Here is a 15,171-nt window from a genome sequence, read left to right on the forward strand (position 1 = left end):
AGTCTGATCTCTGGACATGGATACACGAAAGAATAAAGACGGTCTGATCTCTGGACATAGATACACGAAAGAATAAAGACAGTCTGATCTCTGGACATAGATACACAAAAGAATAAAGACAGTCTGATCTCTGGACATGGATACAAAAGAATAAAGACAGTCTGATCTCTGGACATGGATACACGAAAGAATAAAGACGGTCTGATCTCTGGACATGGATACACGAAAGAATAAAGACAGTCTGAGGTAAGATAAGTTGGGAAAATGGAAATTTTCCATTTACAAGTCAAACTCTACAAGAATATATGGCATAAAACTCTATGGTGACATGATTTACAGATTGGGAATTTCAAAAATGTATGTTGCTTCTTCACTTTTTGCCATTTAAAAAAAAAAGTCTTCCAAATAATTAATACTCTTCCCACCTCCTCCCCTACCCCCACCATCTCACCTCCTCCCAGGATCTCTCCTTCCCCGACCCTCTCACCTCCTCCCAGGATCTCTCCTTCCCCCACCCTCTCACCTCCTCCCAGGATCTCTCCTTTCCCCACCCTCTCACCTCCTCCACTGCCCCCACTCTCTCACCTCCTCCCAGGATCTCCCCTACACCCACCCTCTCACCTCCTCCCAGGATCTCCCCTACCCCCACATTCTCACCTCCTCCCAGGATCTCTCCTTCCCCCACATTCTCACCTCCTCCCAGGATCTCCCCTTCCTCCACCCTCTCACCTCCGCCCCCCACCTTCTCACCTCCTCCCAGGATGTCCCCTTCCCCCACCCTCTCAACTCCTCCCTTTCCCCACCCTCTCACCTCCTCCAAGCATCTCCTTGTGCAGCGCGGTAAAGCAGGGCAGCTTGAGCATGCGGGCCGAGATGTCCGTCCACAGGCCCACAGCGCAGAGCGGAGACTCGCCGCCACCCTCCCCCAGGGGAGTGATGTCCAGACAGGCCACCTCATGCTCCATCTCTGTGGTGCTGAGGGAGAGAGAGGGATGTGAATAACATACACATAGAGTTATGGGGAGTTCAGGTGTGTGTTGAAACGTTGTGCAATTAAATTCACCATGGGAGCGAAATATACAGTGTGCAGATATCCTTCTTTGATGCAACTTAAACATTTTGTATCCTGTACCTGTGGAATTGTTTTGGATGTTCGTACATTTCCTCTGACTTAAAACATCTACTAAACTTTTAATAATCCATTTGTATAGAAATCTTCTCACCCACCATCTCAAACCTTCATCAAAGGTGAACTAGCATCGACTTCGTAGAACAATATAAATATAAATATCTTGAACAGTCATTGACAATAATCTGACATTTTATGCAAATTCTGATGCAGTCTGTGAGACATGACAGCAGCGTTTGTACTAAGGAAGTGAAATGCTTTTAATGTAGATGGGGAAATTATGTCATTGTTTTACAAGTAATTTACTGAATATCTTCTCACGTTTTCTATGATTGCTTGGTACGGTAACCTGACCATTAGAGATAAAAATAAAATAAAAAAACACCCAAGCACATAACCCTGCTAAATCTTCACATGTAATCTAGCACTTTAGATATTGCTTTGTTGTGTTGTTGTGTTCTGTATAATTGTCCAGGAGAATCTTTTGTACTTGTGTTGTTTTCCTCTTGTGCTCCTGGCTGCAAGTCAAGTTTCCCACCTGGGATAATAAAGTTGAACTGAACTGAACTGATGCACTTAGTTTGAGATACTGTAGCCATCTAAAAAACATCATGCTCAAATTGTGAAACAAATACTCTACTTCCCAAAAGGAGGAAATACAAATAGCCCACAAGAAGACTCAGTTATGCAATACTGCAACGTTTTGGGGCCCTAGGTACACCAAAAGTCAAATCAAAATATCAAGGCACACCTATTTCTAGTCACTGTAATCAATTGTGCAAATAGTCTCAAATGACATGATTATATTGTCATTAGAGATATTAGCCTTTGTATGGCAAACTTACCAATTATAGAATTTAAATCTCACAGGCAGCAATGAAATGCAATAAAAAATATGTAGGCCTATTTATGTATATTAATCAGAATGAGAGCTTGCGAGACAAGTGTGCAACACATTGTTGTTCATAAAATTAGCAAAAGGAATTATGACAGTAATATAAGCCAATGTGTGTTATGATTCGGGGGTGATATCAAGGCCTATGACTGATGAAGTAATCAAATGTGTACAATTTGAGATTACAGAAACAGATGCGAAAACAGTGTAATGTCAAGACCATCACAAGCAGCACTTGTACATAGAGAGCGAGTGGACAACTCTGTCGTCACAAACTAGACTGGCCCATCAAACGCCGCCCTAATCTTTCATGGCTCTAGGGTAGAATTGAACTTCCAGTTTACAAAAATACAAGCTGATGCATTACTTGGCTATATTGGGACATAATTAGTTGACTGGAGAAACTGAATATACCGCCATTAATGTGGTGTCTCATCAACATCACAATTTGAGTGAGGGAGAGGGGGAGTGAGGGGATCACCTGAATCTTCCAGCTATCAAATAATTAATAATCATACATTATTTTATATAGCGCCTTACATATAGTATCTCAAAGCACTTTACAGACATTGCATTACATGGACAAACACAGTAGGACATTCACAGTAAATCACCAGTTGAAGTGTATGGAGGGAATTAGATGTTGAGCCAATTCAAGATGAGTAATGCATTACAGTAATCTAGACAGGAGAAAATGAGGGCATGAACAAGCTTTCCAGTGTCAGAGGGGGACAGTAGTGGTCTATTACAAGAAATGTTCCTGAGGTGAAAGTAACTTGTCTTGGTGATGTTATTGATGTGTGGTTCGAGTTTGGGGTCAAATAGAACACCCACATTTTTCACTGTGGGGGAGGTTGTTGATGGAGATGGAGCAATCAGGGTTTTTATGGAGAAAGTGAGGTGGGCCTATTAGAAAGATTTCAGTGTTAGTATTGTTGAGTTGGAGAAGGTTGTCATTCATCCATCATTTTATTTCAGAGAGGCATGAGGAGAGGGCAGTAGTAGCAGCAGTGGTGTCAGGAGAAGAGTGGATGTATTACTGCGTGTCATCGGCATAGCAGTGATATTGGAGACCAGTGATATATGTGTTCTGAAGATGTGGCAGACGGGTAACATATAGAGGGAGAAAAGTATGGGACCAAGGACTGAGCCTTGGGGGACACCAGATGTAACAGGGAAAGAAGTTGAGGTATGACCATCCATGGTAGTAAATTGCCATCTGTCTGATAAATAGGAGTGAAATACTGTAGGTGGCGAGCTGAGCCTGTGATGCAAACTGTGTGTTCTACGGGAGAGTAAGATATTGTGATCAATGGTGTCAAATCTGTGGAAGGAATGCTTAATTTTCAAGAGCCTCTTCAGCTTACTTGGCAGCAGTGGCATTAAACAAGTCAGCTAACATAACTTTTCCCTGCAGATGACGCACTCGGGTTGAGGGCTATAGTAGGGCTGGGCGATATGGCAAAAAATCATATCGCGATAACGATATGATAATGTTATCATATTTCTCGATATCGATAATTATCGAAATTGTTATAAGTATAATTTATTCAATTTTTTTTTTTTAAACAACAGATGTATGTTTATTTTGCAGCAATTCTTTGTCGTTGCCGCCATCTTTAGTGTTACATCCCCTCACACCCAGTTCTCAGGCTGCAGCTGGTTTAAAAGCGAAAGTAAACCGGCTTCTCTGCTGGCTGTGGCTCCAGGGGAGTTGAACAGTTCTGGCTCTGCTAGTTTATTTTCGATCTTTTGGCGCTTTTTTGGTGGACAAACCACCGCACATGTGCACCGTGACTCGTGACTGGAGTCTAGCTCTGCTAGCACACATAGCCTACTGTGTACAGACGGTTTCAAACTGTATTTTAAATTAGAAAGCAAAAAAAAATAAATCTCAATTTGGTCAGTATTGTTATTTGGACAAGCAAAGCCATTACTTTAAGTTGCAGGCAAGAAAGACAAGTATGTCCACTGTCTCTGGTTTTAAAACTGCCCTGTTGCAGGTCAAAAAAAAAAAATAGATGGATGGATATTCTTTTTCTTCGATATCGATTATTAAAATATATCGCGATATTTATCGTTATCGTTATATCGCCCAGCCCTAGGCTATAGACATCTCCAGACAGTCCAAGTAACCATATGCAAGACAATTTAAGGAACAAATTTTGGTTGACACTTCTTGACACTTCTTGCTCTTTTTTCTTGATAGACTGCCTTCACTTTTGTTCACTGGTTTAGGTGGCCTCTGTGCAGGACATCTGTCCATTATAGCATCACAAAATAGATATTGTTCATAAGATTTAGCTAGCAGCTTGTCGAGTCCAGACATTTGACGTGCAGCAGAATAATCCCCCCCCCCCCCCTCCTGTTACCAAAATGTAACCAAGGATGTGAATCTAGTGGCGCATTTCCACTACCTTGTGGAAATAAAGGTTTCTGATTAGAGAGCTTTGAAAAATTAAATAGAGCCTGAATACTGTATTCTACTACCAAGGAGTATACATTCAATTACACCTAAAAAGATGTGATTAAGAGCAGTGAGCTTGAAATGTCACTGTTAATAACTCTCTATAAATAGTCAGATCCAGCCTTCTGATTGGTCGACAGCCTGGGCATACATCCCATATACCACGTCTTACTTAGCAGTTCTATATTAAATAATATCAGGGAAATGGAAATTTGCTACATTGTAACCAACAGGTTTTAGCCTAATATCAACTTCTGCTGTGCAATCAAAATGTGAGCAAGCTGAAGATTCTCGAAGACACGCTGACGTCACGAGACCGCCGCCATCTTGGTATTGGGGAAACAAACGGATTTCTACTGATCAAATGTATGCGTTGAGCTCCGTTTTTATTACATGTTTTATCACATTCTTGTTAATTTCATAACCTTTTCATATAATTTGTTTCGAAAATATTGAGGCCAACATGGCATTTCACTATTTCGAAAGCCTTTCTGGTGATTCTAAGGCGAGATATGAGTCAAAGCTCGCCCTGATTGACTTGAAATCATGTCCATACAAAACACCTGCAGACCATTGGGAGAACAACAGGCAAAGACATGGCCATCTCTCGAATAATAAATAGTATACTAGTAACATATAAAAATAAAAAAGGCATGCAGGCTACTTGAAGCATCCAGTGCACATACACTGAGAATGGACTATATGGCGAAGTAGCTAGCAGCTAACAATAACATGTATCTGCTGTTTACACAGCCAATACAACTTAATTTACTATATAAATATTTGTTCCTTATTCTCACCTGTTATGAAATGGGTAGAGCAGATATACCGGTACGTATGATTTGACTTGGGGGACCAGTGTCTGCTTTGATCGACTCTCCCATCTGTATCTACGTGTGCCCTCTTGATAGCCACCAGCCATTTTTTCCTCGACTCTGGTATTATATAAAACTTGCTATTTGGATTTTTGTTTTTGTTATTAGTACAAAACGTAACACAGCAGCTCTTTGGCATTGTGATTCACTGAAGAAAAAAAATTACCTTTGATTGTGTTTAATTTGCCACTTTTCCGATCCGTTTCTGCACTAAATGAAGCGTTCACAATGTACCTGGGGTGAATGTTTCCCCCATGCCATAGTTGCGTAGCAACAACAGACAGGAAGTTGACTTCGAGAATGATAATCTTCACCTACTTTAGGGAATATTCTGCGTGCTTGAAAACACCTGCACCTTCACCAATAGCCGATTAAAATCACTTTTCAAGCATCTTATGGTTTATAAATAAAAATGTATGGTATAGAGATAATGACGGGGAGTGCTGATAATGTGGAAATGATATAATGGAAGCAATAACCCAGGCCATGATATTTGGAAATTATATTACAGCTAAGGTCGCTGCCGCCCTTCACTGTGCAGACGATGTACTTTAGCTGTGATAAAACGTCCACAACCCCCAGCCTGTCATGTGTTATTGCTTAAATATACATCAGGGGCAGAATACTGTGAGCTATGGATTTTTATTTTTCAATGCCGAGAATATGCGTTTGTTGTTCTTCTTCGCCAGGGATATATATCTATCTCTACCTGATCTGTTTGAGCTCCCCAGCCAGGATCTGGAGGTAGTAGAGAGCCCGTCCCACAGCCAGCACAACCTGGGTGTGGTTGCAGGCAGCCACGCTGATGTTCCTCCCCTGTGGCTCCTTCCACTCACTCACGAGGGCCTTGCTGTCCTGGAGCACCAGGCGCACAGAGCCTGAGGTGATCTGGATGGACAAACACTTTTTAGATGCAAAGTGCCTCAGAGAACCCAGGATCCCAGGGTTCAATGGCAAGGTAAAAAAAAAGAAGGAAGATGACACATTAAAACCTGTTAAGCTGTAAGGTCCCCCAATTGGGGGGGCCTGCTGTTTTATCATAAATCGATCAATACATACCGAATGAATTAATGTTGCGTTTCTTTTTCAAATGTAGCCAAGAGTAAAGACCCTAACCCAAACCCTACATGAAAACAGCAGTCAAAGTGTATATTTTCTGCACCGTTTGTTTACGGATGTTTTTAAAAAAAAATCCGAAAATAAGAATTTATCGGAATAATGCGAATTCTATCGATTTTATAGTAAAAACGCGAGGAAATGACTAAATCCAGATGTTTCATTACGATTTACTCAAGCATAGTAACACAATATTTCTGACACTGGGAATACATTCCCTGAGGTCCATAGATGTTCCTAGATACCAAGAACATGCTAATTGACCTTGTAGAAGGGGAGCAATCTTCCATTTACTTGGGCATGTACTTTTAGGCGGACTTCCTGAAAATAGGGCTACAGCTTAACAGGTTAAAAGCTGCGTCAATGGTATGGTATGGAAATGTAACAGTTCCCTTAAATGGGCGGGACTTTTACATAGGCGCTATCGTAAACACTGAGATTGTTAGACAAGTCTCAAACAAACTTGTCTTAAGCTGGATCTACAGGTCAGAAAAACGTTTTAATTGTTAGATGTGGTCCAATATTTACCAACATTTCTATGGTAAAAAACAATGGCCACATTTGGCCAAAATAAGCCCGGCAATGTGGTGCCTTGTGTAAACCATGTGAAGCATTAAATGGTAAATGGACTGCATTTATACAGCGCTTTAACAACTTTTATGCAAAGCACTTTACAACACATTCACTCACACACCAACAGCAGAGGCAACAATGCAAGGGAGCAGTTAGGGGTTCAGTGTCTTGCTCAAGGACACCGACATGGTGCTGGGAGGAGCCGGAATAGAACTGGGAACCTTCTGATTACCAGACGACCGCTCAACCTCCTGAGCTACTGTCGTATTACGGGAAGTGAGAGCGTCTTGGTTGCTCTCCCTTTGAAAAGGTCTCTGCATTAACCAAAGACAACATGGAGAGTAGGGCTGCCCAACCCTAATGGAGAGGTAGCATTCACTCTGCCGTTTAGGACCGATAGGGGGGAAAAGGTTTCATATGATGGATTTTGATGATGATCATACTTTATTAGAAGGGATTTGTATGTACCCCAGAGTGAACAGGAGTGAACAGGTATCTACAAATCCTTGTTTAATCATCTTCCCTTTATTAATTTGCTTAGATTTTTTTTACACTTGATGAAAGGGCTGGGCGATATAACGATAAATATCGCGATATATTTTAATAATCGATATCAAAAATCGAAAAAAAAAATTATATATATATATATATATATATTATATATACCGGTATATATATATTTTTTTTTTGTGACCTGCAACAGGGCAGTTTTAAAACCAGAGACAGTGGACAGACTTGTCTTTCTTGCCTGCAACTTAAAGTAATGGCTTTGCTTGTCCAAATGACAATACTGACCAAATTGAGATTTATTTTTCTCTTGTCCATTTATTTTGTTTGCTTTCTAATTTAAAATACAGTTTGAAACCGTCTGTACACAGTAGGCTATGTGTGCTAGCAGAACTAGACTCCAGTCACGAGTCACGGTGCACATGTGCGGTGGTTTAAAAAAAAATTATAATAAAAAAAATGTAATAAAAAAATTAAAGTTTAAAAAATATTTTTTTTTATATACTTATAACAATTTCGTAACATTATCATATCGTTATCGCGATATGATTTTTTTCCATATCGCCCAGCCCTAACTTGATCTCAAGAAGGTGCTGAATGAGCTCAGTGAGCGAGCTCGGCTTGCTCACAATTGTAACATGGTGTTATTCACCGGCACAGATGCACAAATAAATCATAATTTATATTCTCCCTTTTTTCATTACAATTTACTCAAGCCTAGTAACAGACACAATATTTCTGACACTGGAAATACATACCTAGATGTTCCTAGATACCAAGAACATGCGAATTGGCCTTGTAGAAGTGGAGCAATCTTCCATTTACTTAGGCATGTACCTTTAGGCAAGATTTCTGAAAATAGGGCTACAGCTTAACAGGTTAAGACTGTTGGTTGATCAAGATTACTAGAAAGAAAACGCAAGATGTAGTTCTCTCAGTTCTGTCATATTCACCACCGCTCATTTTAAAACCCAGTAAAGTATATCTTACTGAAATAAAACGCTCATTCACTAAATTATTCATGAGAAAGTGAAATTATCTAAATTCCCCCACTGTGTGAGATGCTATGAACACTTAACGATTCAGGCTTTGGAAGGGTACGCTTAGACTGTAGTAATGGTATTTCCATGTTAAACTGACAGGTGCACACTGATTATACATGCATTTGTGATGGCAGACCGCCCACTGTGTGTGTATGTGTGCGAGTGTGTACCTGGATGAGCTGTTGGTGGGCCACGTTGCCACAATAGAATGTCTGCTGGTTGTCCACAAAGCCTGGCAGCTCCGTCTCCTCCACCTCCTCGCCACTGAGCATGAGCACTCTGTAGGAAACCACACTCTTAAGATGATGCATTTTTAATGACATTTAGCTGCCGTTGGCGCCGCAGAGCGTGACAAGATAATTCTTACCGTGTCTGCCCCACAAATGACAGCACCAGCATGTCATCCGTCTCTCTCCCAGCCTCGGAGCGGAGGGGCCACAATCCTTGGAGGGAAAGAAAGGAAAGATATTCACAACTACACAGGATAGGCTGCTATTGTATCTTGTGTCATATACTAGGCAGTGGTGGAAATAACTACATATTTGCACTCAAGTACTGTACGCAAGCACAATTATGAGATACTCATACTTTACTTGAGTATTTTTATTTTAGGGAACTTTGTCCTTTTCACTCCACAACATTTGAAGATGATGTACTTTAAAATTTGAAGCCTGCCACTTTCAAGAGGATGTAATCCGAGCAGCATAACGACCACACAACACTTTAACATAACCTTAAAGGTCAATGGCTCAAGGATTTGAATGCTCCCAAGCACCGGAATACAAGAACGTCATATCGCTGCTGTCGGGACAAAACCTCATAACTCCAAAAACCCAACTTTTCAGCAGATGAAAAAAACGAACACAGATTTGAGGGTGAATAGAGTTAGGAGGTTTAGACAGATGATCGGTTTAATGCTTTCCCATTGTTTAAACTTAAAAAAAAAAATTTAAATAGAGTTATGAGGTTTTGTCCCACCAGCAGCGATATGTAATATGTACTTTTACTTTTGATACATCAAATCAAATAAATACATCAAATACCAAAAACCATTCTACTTTTCTAATGGAGTATAATTTATCTTCCGCTTGTACAGACAGGAGCTAGATTCCTCGATGTCGGCGTTAGTAGGACAAACAGCATGGATTTTACTGAGAAAGGTTTCTACCGATCAACATCATCATTGGTAAGTAAGAAATAGAGCTAGGGTTCCAAATATCATAACTATCCCTTTAATATAATGTAAGATGTGAAAGATCAGAATTATACCTTTAATATGATGTAAGATGTGAATGATCAGAATTATACCTTTATACCTTTTGAAAGGAAGTGCACACTCTAGTCTTAGGGTCTTAGGCTGTGTCTCAAATGCAAGGACATTCAAGTTTCAGTAGGAAACTTCCATTTCTAGCTACCGTGTTTTGGCAAAATTTCGAGAAAGCGTGCAGTGGTTCCTTAGGTGGAGTAGGATATCCCATAAAACCTTGCGACACTTCTAACCAAAATTGTCAATATAGAATCAGATTAATTCATTTTAGTACATTCAGTTGTTTCTAGAATGTCATTAAAATCACTTAAGACGCTGGAAGGACGCTGCTAACGTTAGTTAGCTCTGCTGTCTGGAGCAGTTCGACAGTAGACTAGGTTGTTGCATTATATCTGATGTAGATATCAAAACTGCTGGTTTTTCATGATCAACATATATACCCATCTAGCAGCCAGTGTTAATTTAGTCAACAAAAATGATGACTGAATATGGTAGTCAACAAAGCTTTTTCCCCTGACGAAAACGAGACGAGACGTCACGTTAATGGAGAGATCATGTGACACTAACGTGACGAAATTATTCATGCAATGTCGTTGACTAAAAACGACGACACAAAATGTAGTTTGCAAAATAAAATCTTGCTAAACGTTTATTCAACATCAACTTATATTTTACTTGCTAGCTAACAGGAACTTGTTTGCAGACAGGAAAGTAACAAACATAATTGTCCATGCGGAACCCTTATCGCCAACACATCGTTCCGTGGGTGTGTCGCTCTAGTTGTATGGTCTTAGGGGCACCACTGTTATGCTGGGGGTGTTGTTTCCCCCAGGCAGATATGGGAGGATGGACTGGATGTTACGTTGTTGTTGTGAAGCTAGCGTATTAGCAGGTAGTTGTGTTGTGTATGAGAAGGGAATTATCAACCTGTAAAACCCCATATTGAGCTGGAAATAAAGCACCATACAGAAAAGGAAACTCTCCTCTTTCTTCCCTACATTACTGCATGACGGATCTCTTTCTGCCCTACATTACTGCATGGCGGATTGCTACATTATGTTGATCCACAACAATAGAACACATTTTATTTATTTTTTATTTATCCTTTATTTATCCAGGAATGTCCCATTGAGATACAAGATCTCTTCTTCCAGGGAGTCCTGACCAACACAGCACACAACAAGTTTCAACATAAAACAGGGCATTAAACAAAAAACATACAATTCAAATATAAATACAGAGGGTCATTTGTGCAGTGGCAAGGAGCATAATCACATCAACAATAGCATCAGGTAAAACAGTTACATGTTTCATAAAGGGCTAATCGTAGCATACCTTTAAAAGCATTCACAGTAGGAAGTGCCTGTAGACAAAGTTTCACTTGCAGCGTATTCCATAAAAAGGGAGCATAGTGGGAGAATGCAGCTTTACCAAGCTCTGACTGCATCAAAGGAACATTTAACAGCATCCCATTTGCTGCTCGTCTGGTATTAAAAAAGCAAGTATAAAAGGACAGAAGTCTGGAGATATATAAGGGCAGCTTACCTAGCAATGACTTAAGGATAAAAATCAACATGTGTGATTGTTTTCTTTGGTACAGAGAGGACCATCCTAATGACTGATACAAAGTGCAGTGGTGGGTGCGAGAGCCTGCACCTGTTACAAAACGTATGGCAGTATGGTACGCAGAATCCAGCTTTTTAAGCAGGGAGGAAGGAGCATGCATATAGATTACATCGCCATAGTCTAATACAGGCAGAAAGGAACTCTGCACAATTCTCTTCCTGGCTTCAGACGGGAAAAAAAAATTTAACCGGAAGAAAAAGCCCAGTTTAGGTCTAAGTTTTCTCAGTAGGTTCCCAATATGAACATCAAAGGCCATCTTTTCATCAATCCATATGCCCAGATATTTATAGGATGCTACTTTGTCAAGGCATGTCCCTTCCAGTGTCAGAATCGGGGGGACAGCTGTATTAGCTCGAGAGCGAGAGAAGGTCATGTACTTGGTCTTTTTTGCATTAAGGACCAGTCTTAGCCTTAGCAAGGAGTGTTGTAGTGTATTAAAAGCATCCTGTAGAAGCTCTATGGCCTGAGTTAAAGAGGAAGCCACTGTGTAAACAACTGTATCATCGGCGTATAAATGAAAACGTGCTGGGTTTATCCCATTTCCTAGTTCATTTATAAAGATGGAAAATAAGACAGGGGCCAAAATAGAACCTTGTGGAACACCTTTGTTTACAGTAAGAGCAGCTGAGGTATAATCTTCTACTGAAACACACTGAGTTCTTTCAGATAGATCGTTTTTAAACCAGCTCAAAGCCATTTTACCAAGACCTATGCAGCCAAGCCTAAAGCCTACATTAAATAGCTTACATAAGTCTAACCAGCTAGCACTAACGTTAGCTTTTTTTGTTTAGAAAAAGCTCACGCCGACTTATGAGGCTGTAACTGAGTGGCGAGATTAAACAAAAATTACTAAATCGAAACTAAACAAAAAAGACTAAAATGAACATGCTCAGGCCTGTAGTTGACTAAAACTTGACTAAAACAAAAAATAGATAAAGGTGACTAAATATGATGAAAACGAAAAAGAGCATTTGAGACGTGACTAAGACGACCTCTGGCAGGAGGCTGCGGTTCATCAGGGCCAAAACCTGACGCCACAAGAACAGTTTCTTCCCCTCTGCAGTGAGCCTCATCAACAAGGACCCTCACTGACCCCCCACTGTGTTACATTAACACACCCTACTGGACTACCGTAATTCCTCTAATAGTAACCCTGGCTTGTATTTGTTTCAACTGTAGCGGGTACCAGGCTTGTATTAGGAGGAGGCCTGTATAAGAGAGAGGCCTATATTTCTAATTTTCAAACGGATCATAATGAATAAATCAACATTTTGTGTCAGTTTGAACCCAGTAAAATGTACTGGGTTCATTTATTGAAACCAAGTACTGTATGAAATAGTAAACAGTGCAATTACAGGTGGTCACTGGTCATTTCAACGTTTTCAAAGTGAAATCAAGTAACTAGCTCAGTATGCAGCTCAGTATATTAGTAACCCGGCTTGTATTAGGAGGCCGGCTTATAATTGCTTAGCTCAAGAGCGCACCCGGCCATTAATAGAGACCCGGCTTGTATTTGAGACCCGGTTACTATTAGAGGAATTACGGTATGTTACAGTCTGTCCTGTTTTTAAACTCACACCTGCAGAAGGGGCAGGATTATTATGGGCATTGGGCCTATGCGCCATTTCAGTTTGTGTTACGTTACTCAGTTCAGTTACCAGCTTCCAAATGGCTATTTCATTTTTCCAACACTCGTATGGTCGGGATTCGTCGAACTTCGGTGGAACTTTGTAGTTAGCAGTAGCCATCTTCTGCTAACCATCCTCTGCTACCAATGTTAGTCTACTATAAATAAACACTACGTTCATCTTCTGTTAACTTGGTTTATTTCATCAACGTGCATAACACCAATACAGACCCAATAACGAGCAGTCGACCTGCAGCTCTAACTTCACACAGACTAACTGCGCATGCGTTTCACAGCCTCAAGAGGGCAACCTAGACTACCGTATAGCCAGTGGTTTAGACGCAAAGAGATTACATGTTAACACCTACCACTGACACTCTAGTCTTAACAGTACTCAAGTACTCAATCGTTTCAAGTGAACTCGAGTGTGTTTTGAGGGTGCTCGATTTTCTTAATTTTCTTTACCAAAAGTGCTTGTTTCTGCCACTGAAACAGAAATCTTGCTCCGAAATCCCACAAGGTGTGACTTGTTGCAGGAAGACAACACTGGTCAGCTGTGGAGCATGACAGTGTACCACGAAAACTTTGAAAGATAGCGTTGAAAGATAGCATTATCTAAAAGATAAAAACATGTTTGTGCATTTCCAAATTGTGCCAACAACATGTCACCCACTTTGCGTAGTGTTCATAGGCTAGTATTGATACAGACATGCTGTTCCATGAGCGGAGAGACCTGTTGCAGACAGAGTGGAGGTAATGACATTATTACAAACGGTAACAGACTGTTTTGACTGACTATGCATTAAGCAACGGGTATATTACTGTGCATTGCTATGTCTGCAGAGCGAGACATAATAAAACCGGTAGTGTGTGTGTGTGTGTGTGTGTGTGTGTGTGTGTGTGTGTGTGTGTGTGTGTGTGTGTGTGTGTGTGTGTGTGTGTGTGTGTGTGTCTCAGCGCAATATCACCTTATTGCTGCTGCCATGCGCTTTAAGATGCGTTCTAAAAATGTATTTCCCAAAACAATTACTCAAGCACTAGTGAAGTAATTAATGAGAGTACTCAATCTAGGAAAACAGTACTCGTGCCCATCCCTAGTCTATAGGCCTCGTGTTTTTGTCTGCCAGACTCGTATACAAATATGTAAAAGAAAATATTGCAGTCTTGGCAATGTAAATAACAAGTACTTTGAATTTAGATTGATTCAACATTTATTTAGACAACACAGCAAACCAATGAATAAATAAACAAGACAGACAGTCTAACAGTGGTGTAGCCAGCCAGAAATCAATGTATGAGCTGGGCTCCTCTATAAAATGTGCATGTTTTAAAGAACTTAATTCACCCAGTGCCATGGAATTCTACACCATTAATCCCCCACAGTGCCGGCAATTACCTACAAATAGAATGAAAGTCTTGATGCTCAACCATAGGAGCCACTTTCTCATCATGCAAAGAACTGTGAGAGTTTAACTATCCTGCTCACTGATCTAATGTAATAAGGACGGACTGGCAGCGAGTCAGACAGGACAGCAGCGCAGATGGTAAGGTTGATGCGGTTCTACATCAAGGAACTGCCAACAGGTAGGCCATGCTGTGCCAGAAAATGAATATAGGACCTTGAGATCCAAGCGGGTTGATATAGCTCATGCCGAGAAACACACGTTCACACACCTTTGATTCTAAGCAGATTGAAGCTGACATGCTCGCAGAGAAACATACACACGGGCGCGCACACAGACACACACACACAGACACGTGCACACACAGACACACACACACAGAGACACACACACCTTTGTTTCCAAGAAAGCTGAAGCTGACATGTTTGTGCAGAGAACATACACACGCACGTACAACACACAGGCTCACACACACACACACACACACACACACACACACACCTTTGTTTCCAAGAAAGCTGAAATGTTTGTGCAGAGAAACACACACGCATGTACAACACACAGGCTCACACACACACACACACACACACACACACACACACACACACACCTTTGTTTCCAAGAAAGCTGAAATGTTTGTGCA

The 15,171-nt window shown here is 40.7% G+C and overlaps 1 protein-coding gene across 1 annotated transcript in view; it reads right to left on the reverse strand.

Moving 5' to 3' along the window:
• ddb1 (damage-specific DNA binding protein 1) overlaps positions 1 to 15,171 on the reverse strand; it is a 174,756-nt gene that overhangs the window by 111,521 nt on the left and 48,064 nt on the right. The window contains exons 11-14 of the mRNA XM_084337444.1: positions 8,973 to 9,048; positions 8,776 to 8,884; positions 6,076 to 6,254; positions 812 to 975 (exon numbers count right to left, since the gene is read on the reverse strand). Of these exons, the coding sequence (XP_084193570.1) occupies positions 812 to 975; positions 6,076 to 6,254; positions 8,776 to 8,884; positions 8,973 to 9,048 (528 nt within the window). The remainder of the gene's footprint in view (positions 1 to 811; positions 976 to 6,075; positions 6,255 to 8,775; positions 8,885 to 8,972; positions 9,049 to 15,171) is intronic.

Source organism: Notolepis coatsorum (assembly GCF_963971535.1).
Source record: "Notolepis coatsorum genome assembly, chromosome: 20".
NCBI lineage: Eukaryota > Metazoa > Chordata > Actinopteri > Aulopiformes > Paralepididae > Notolepis > Notolepis coatsorum.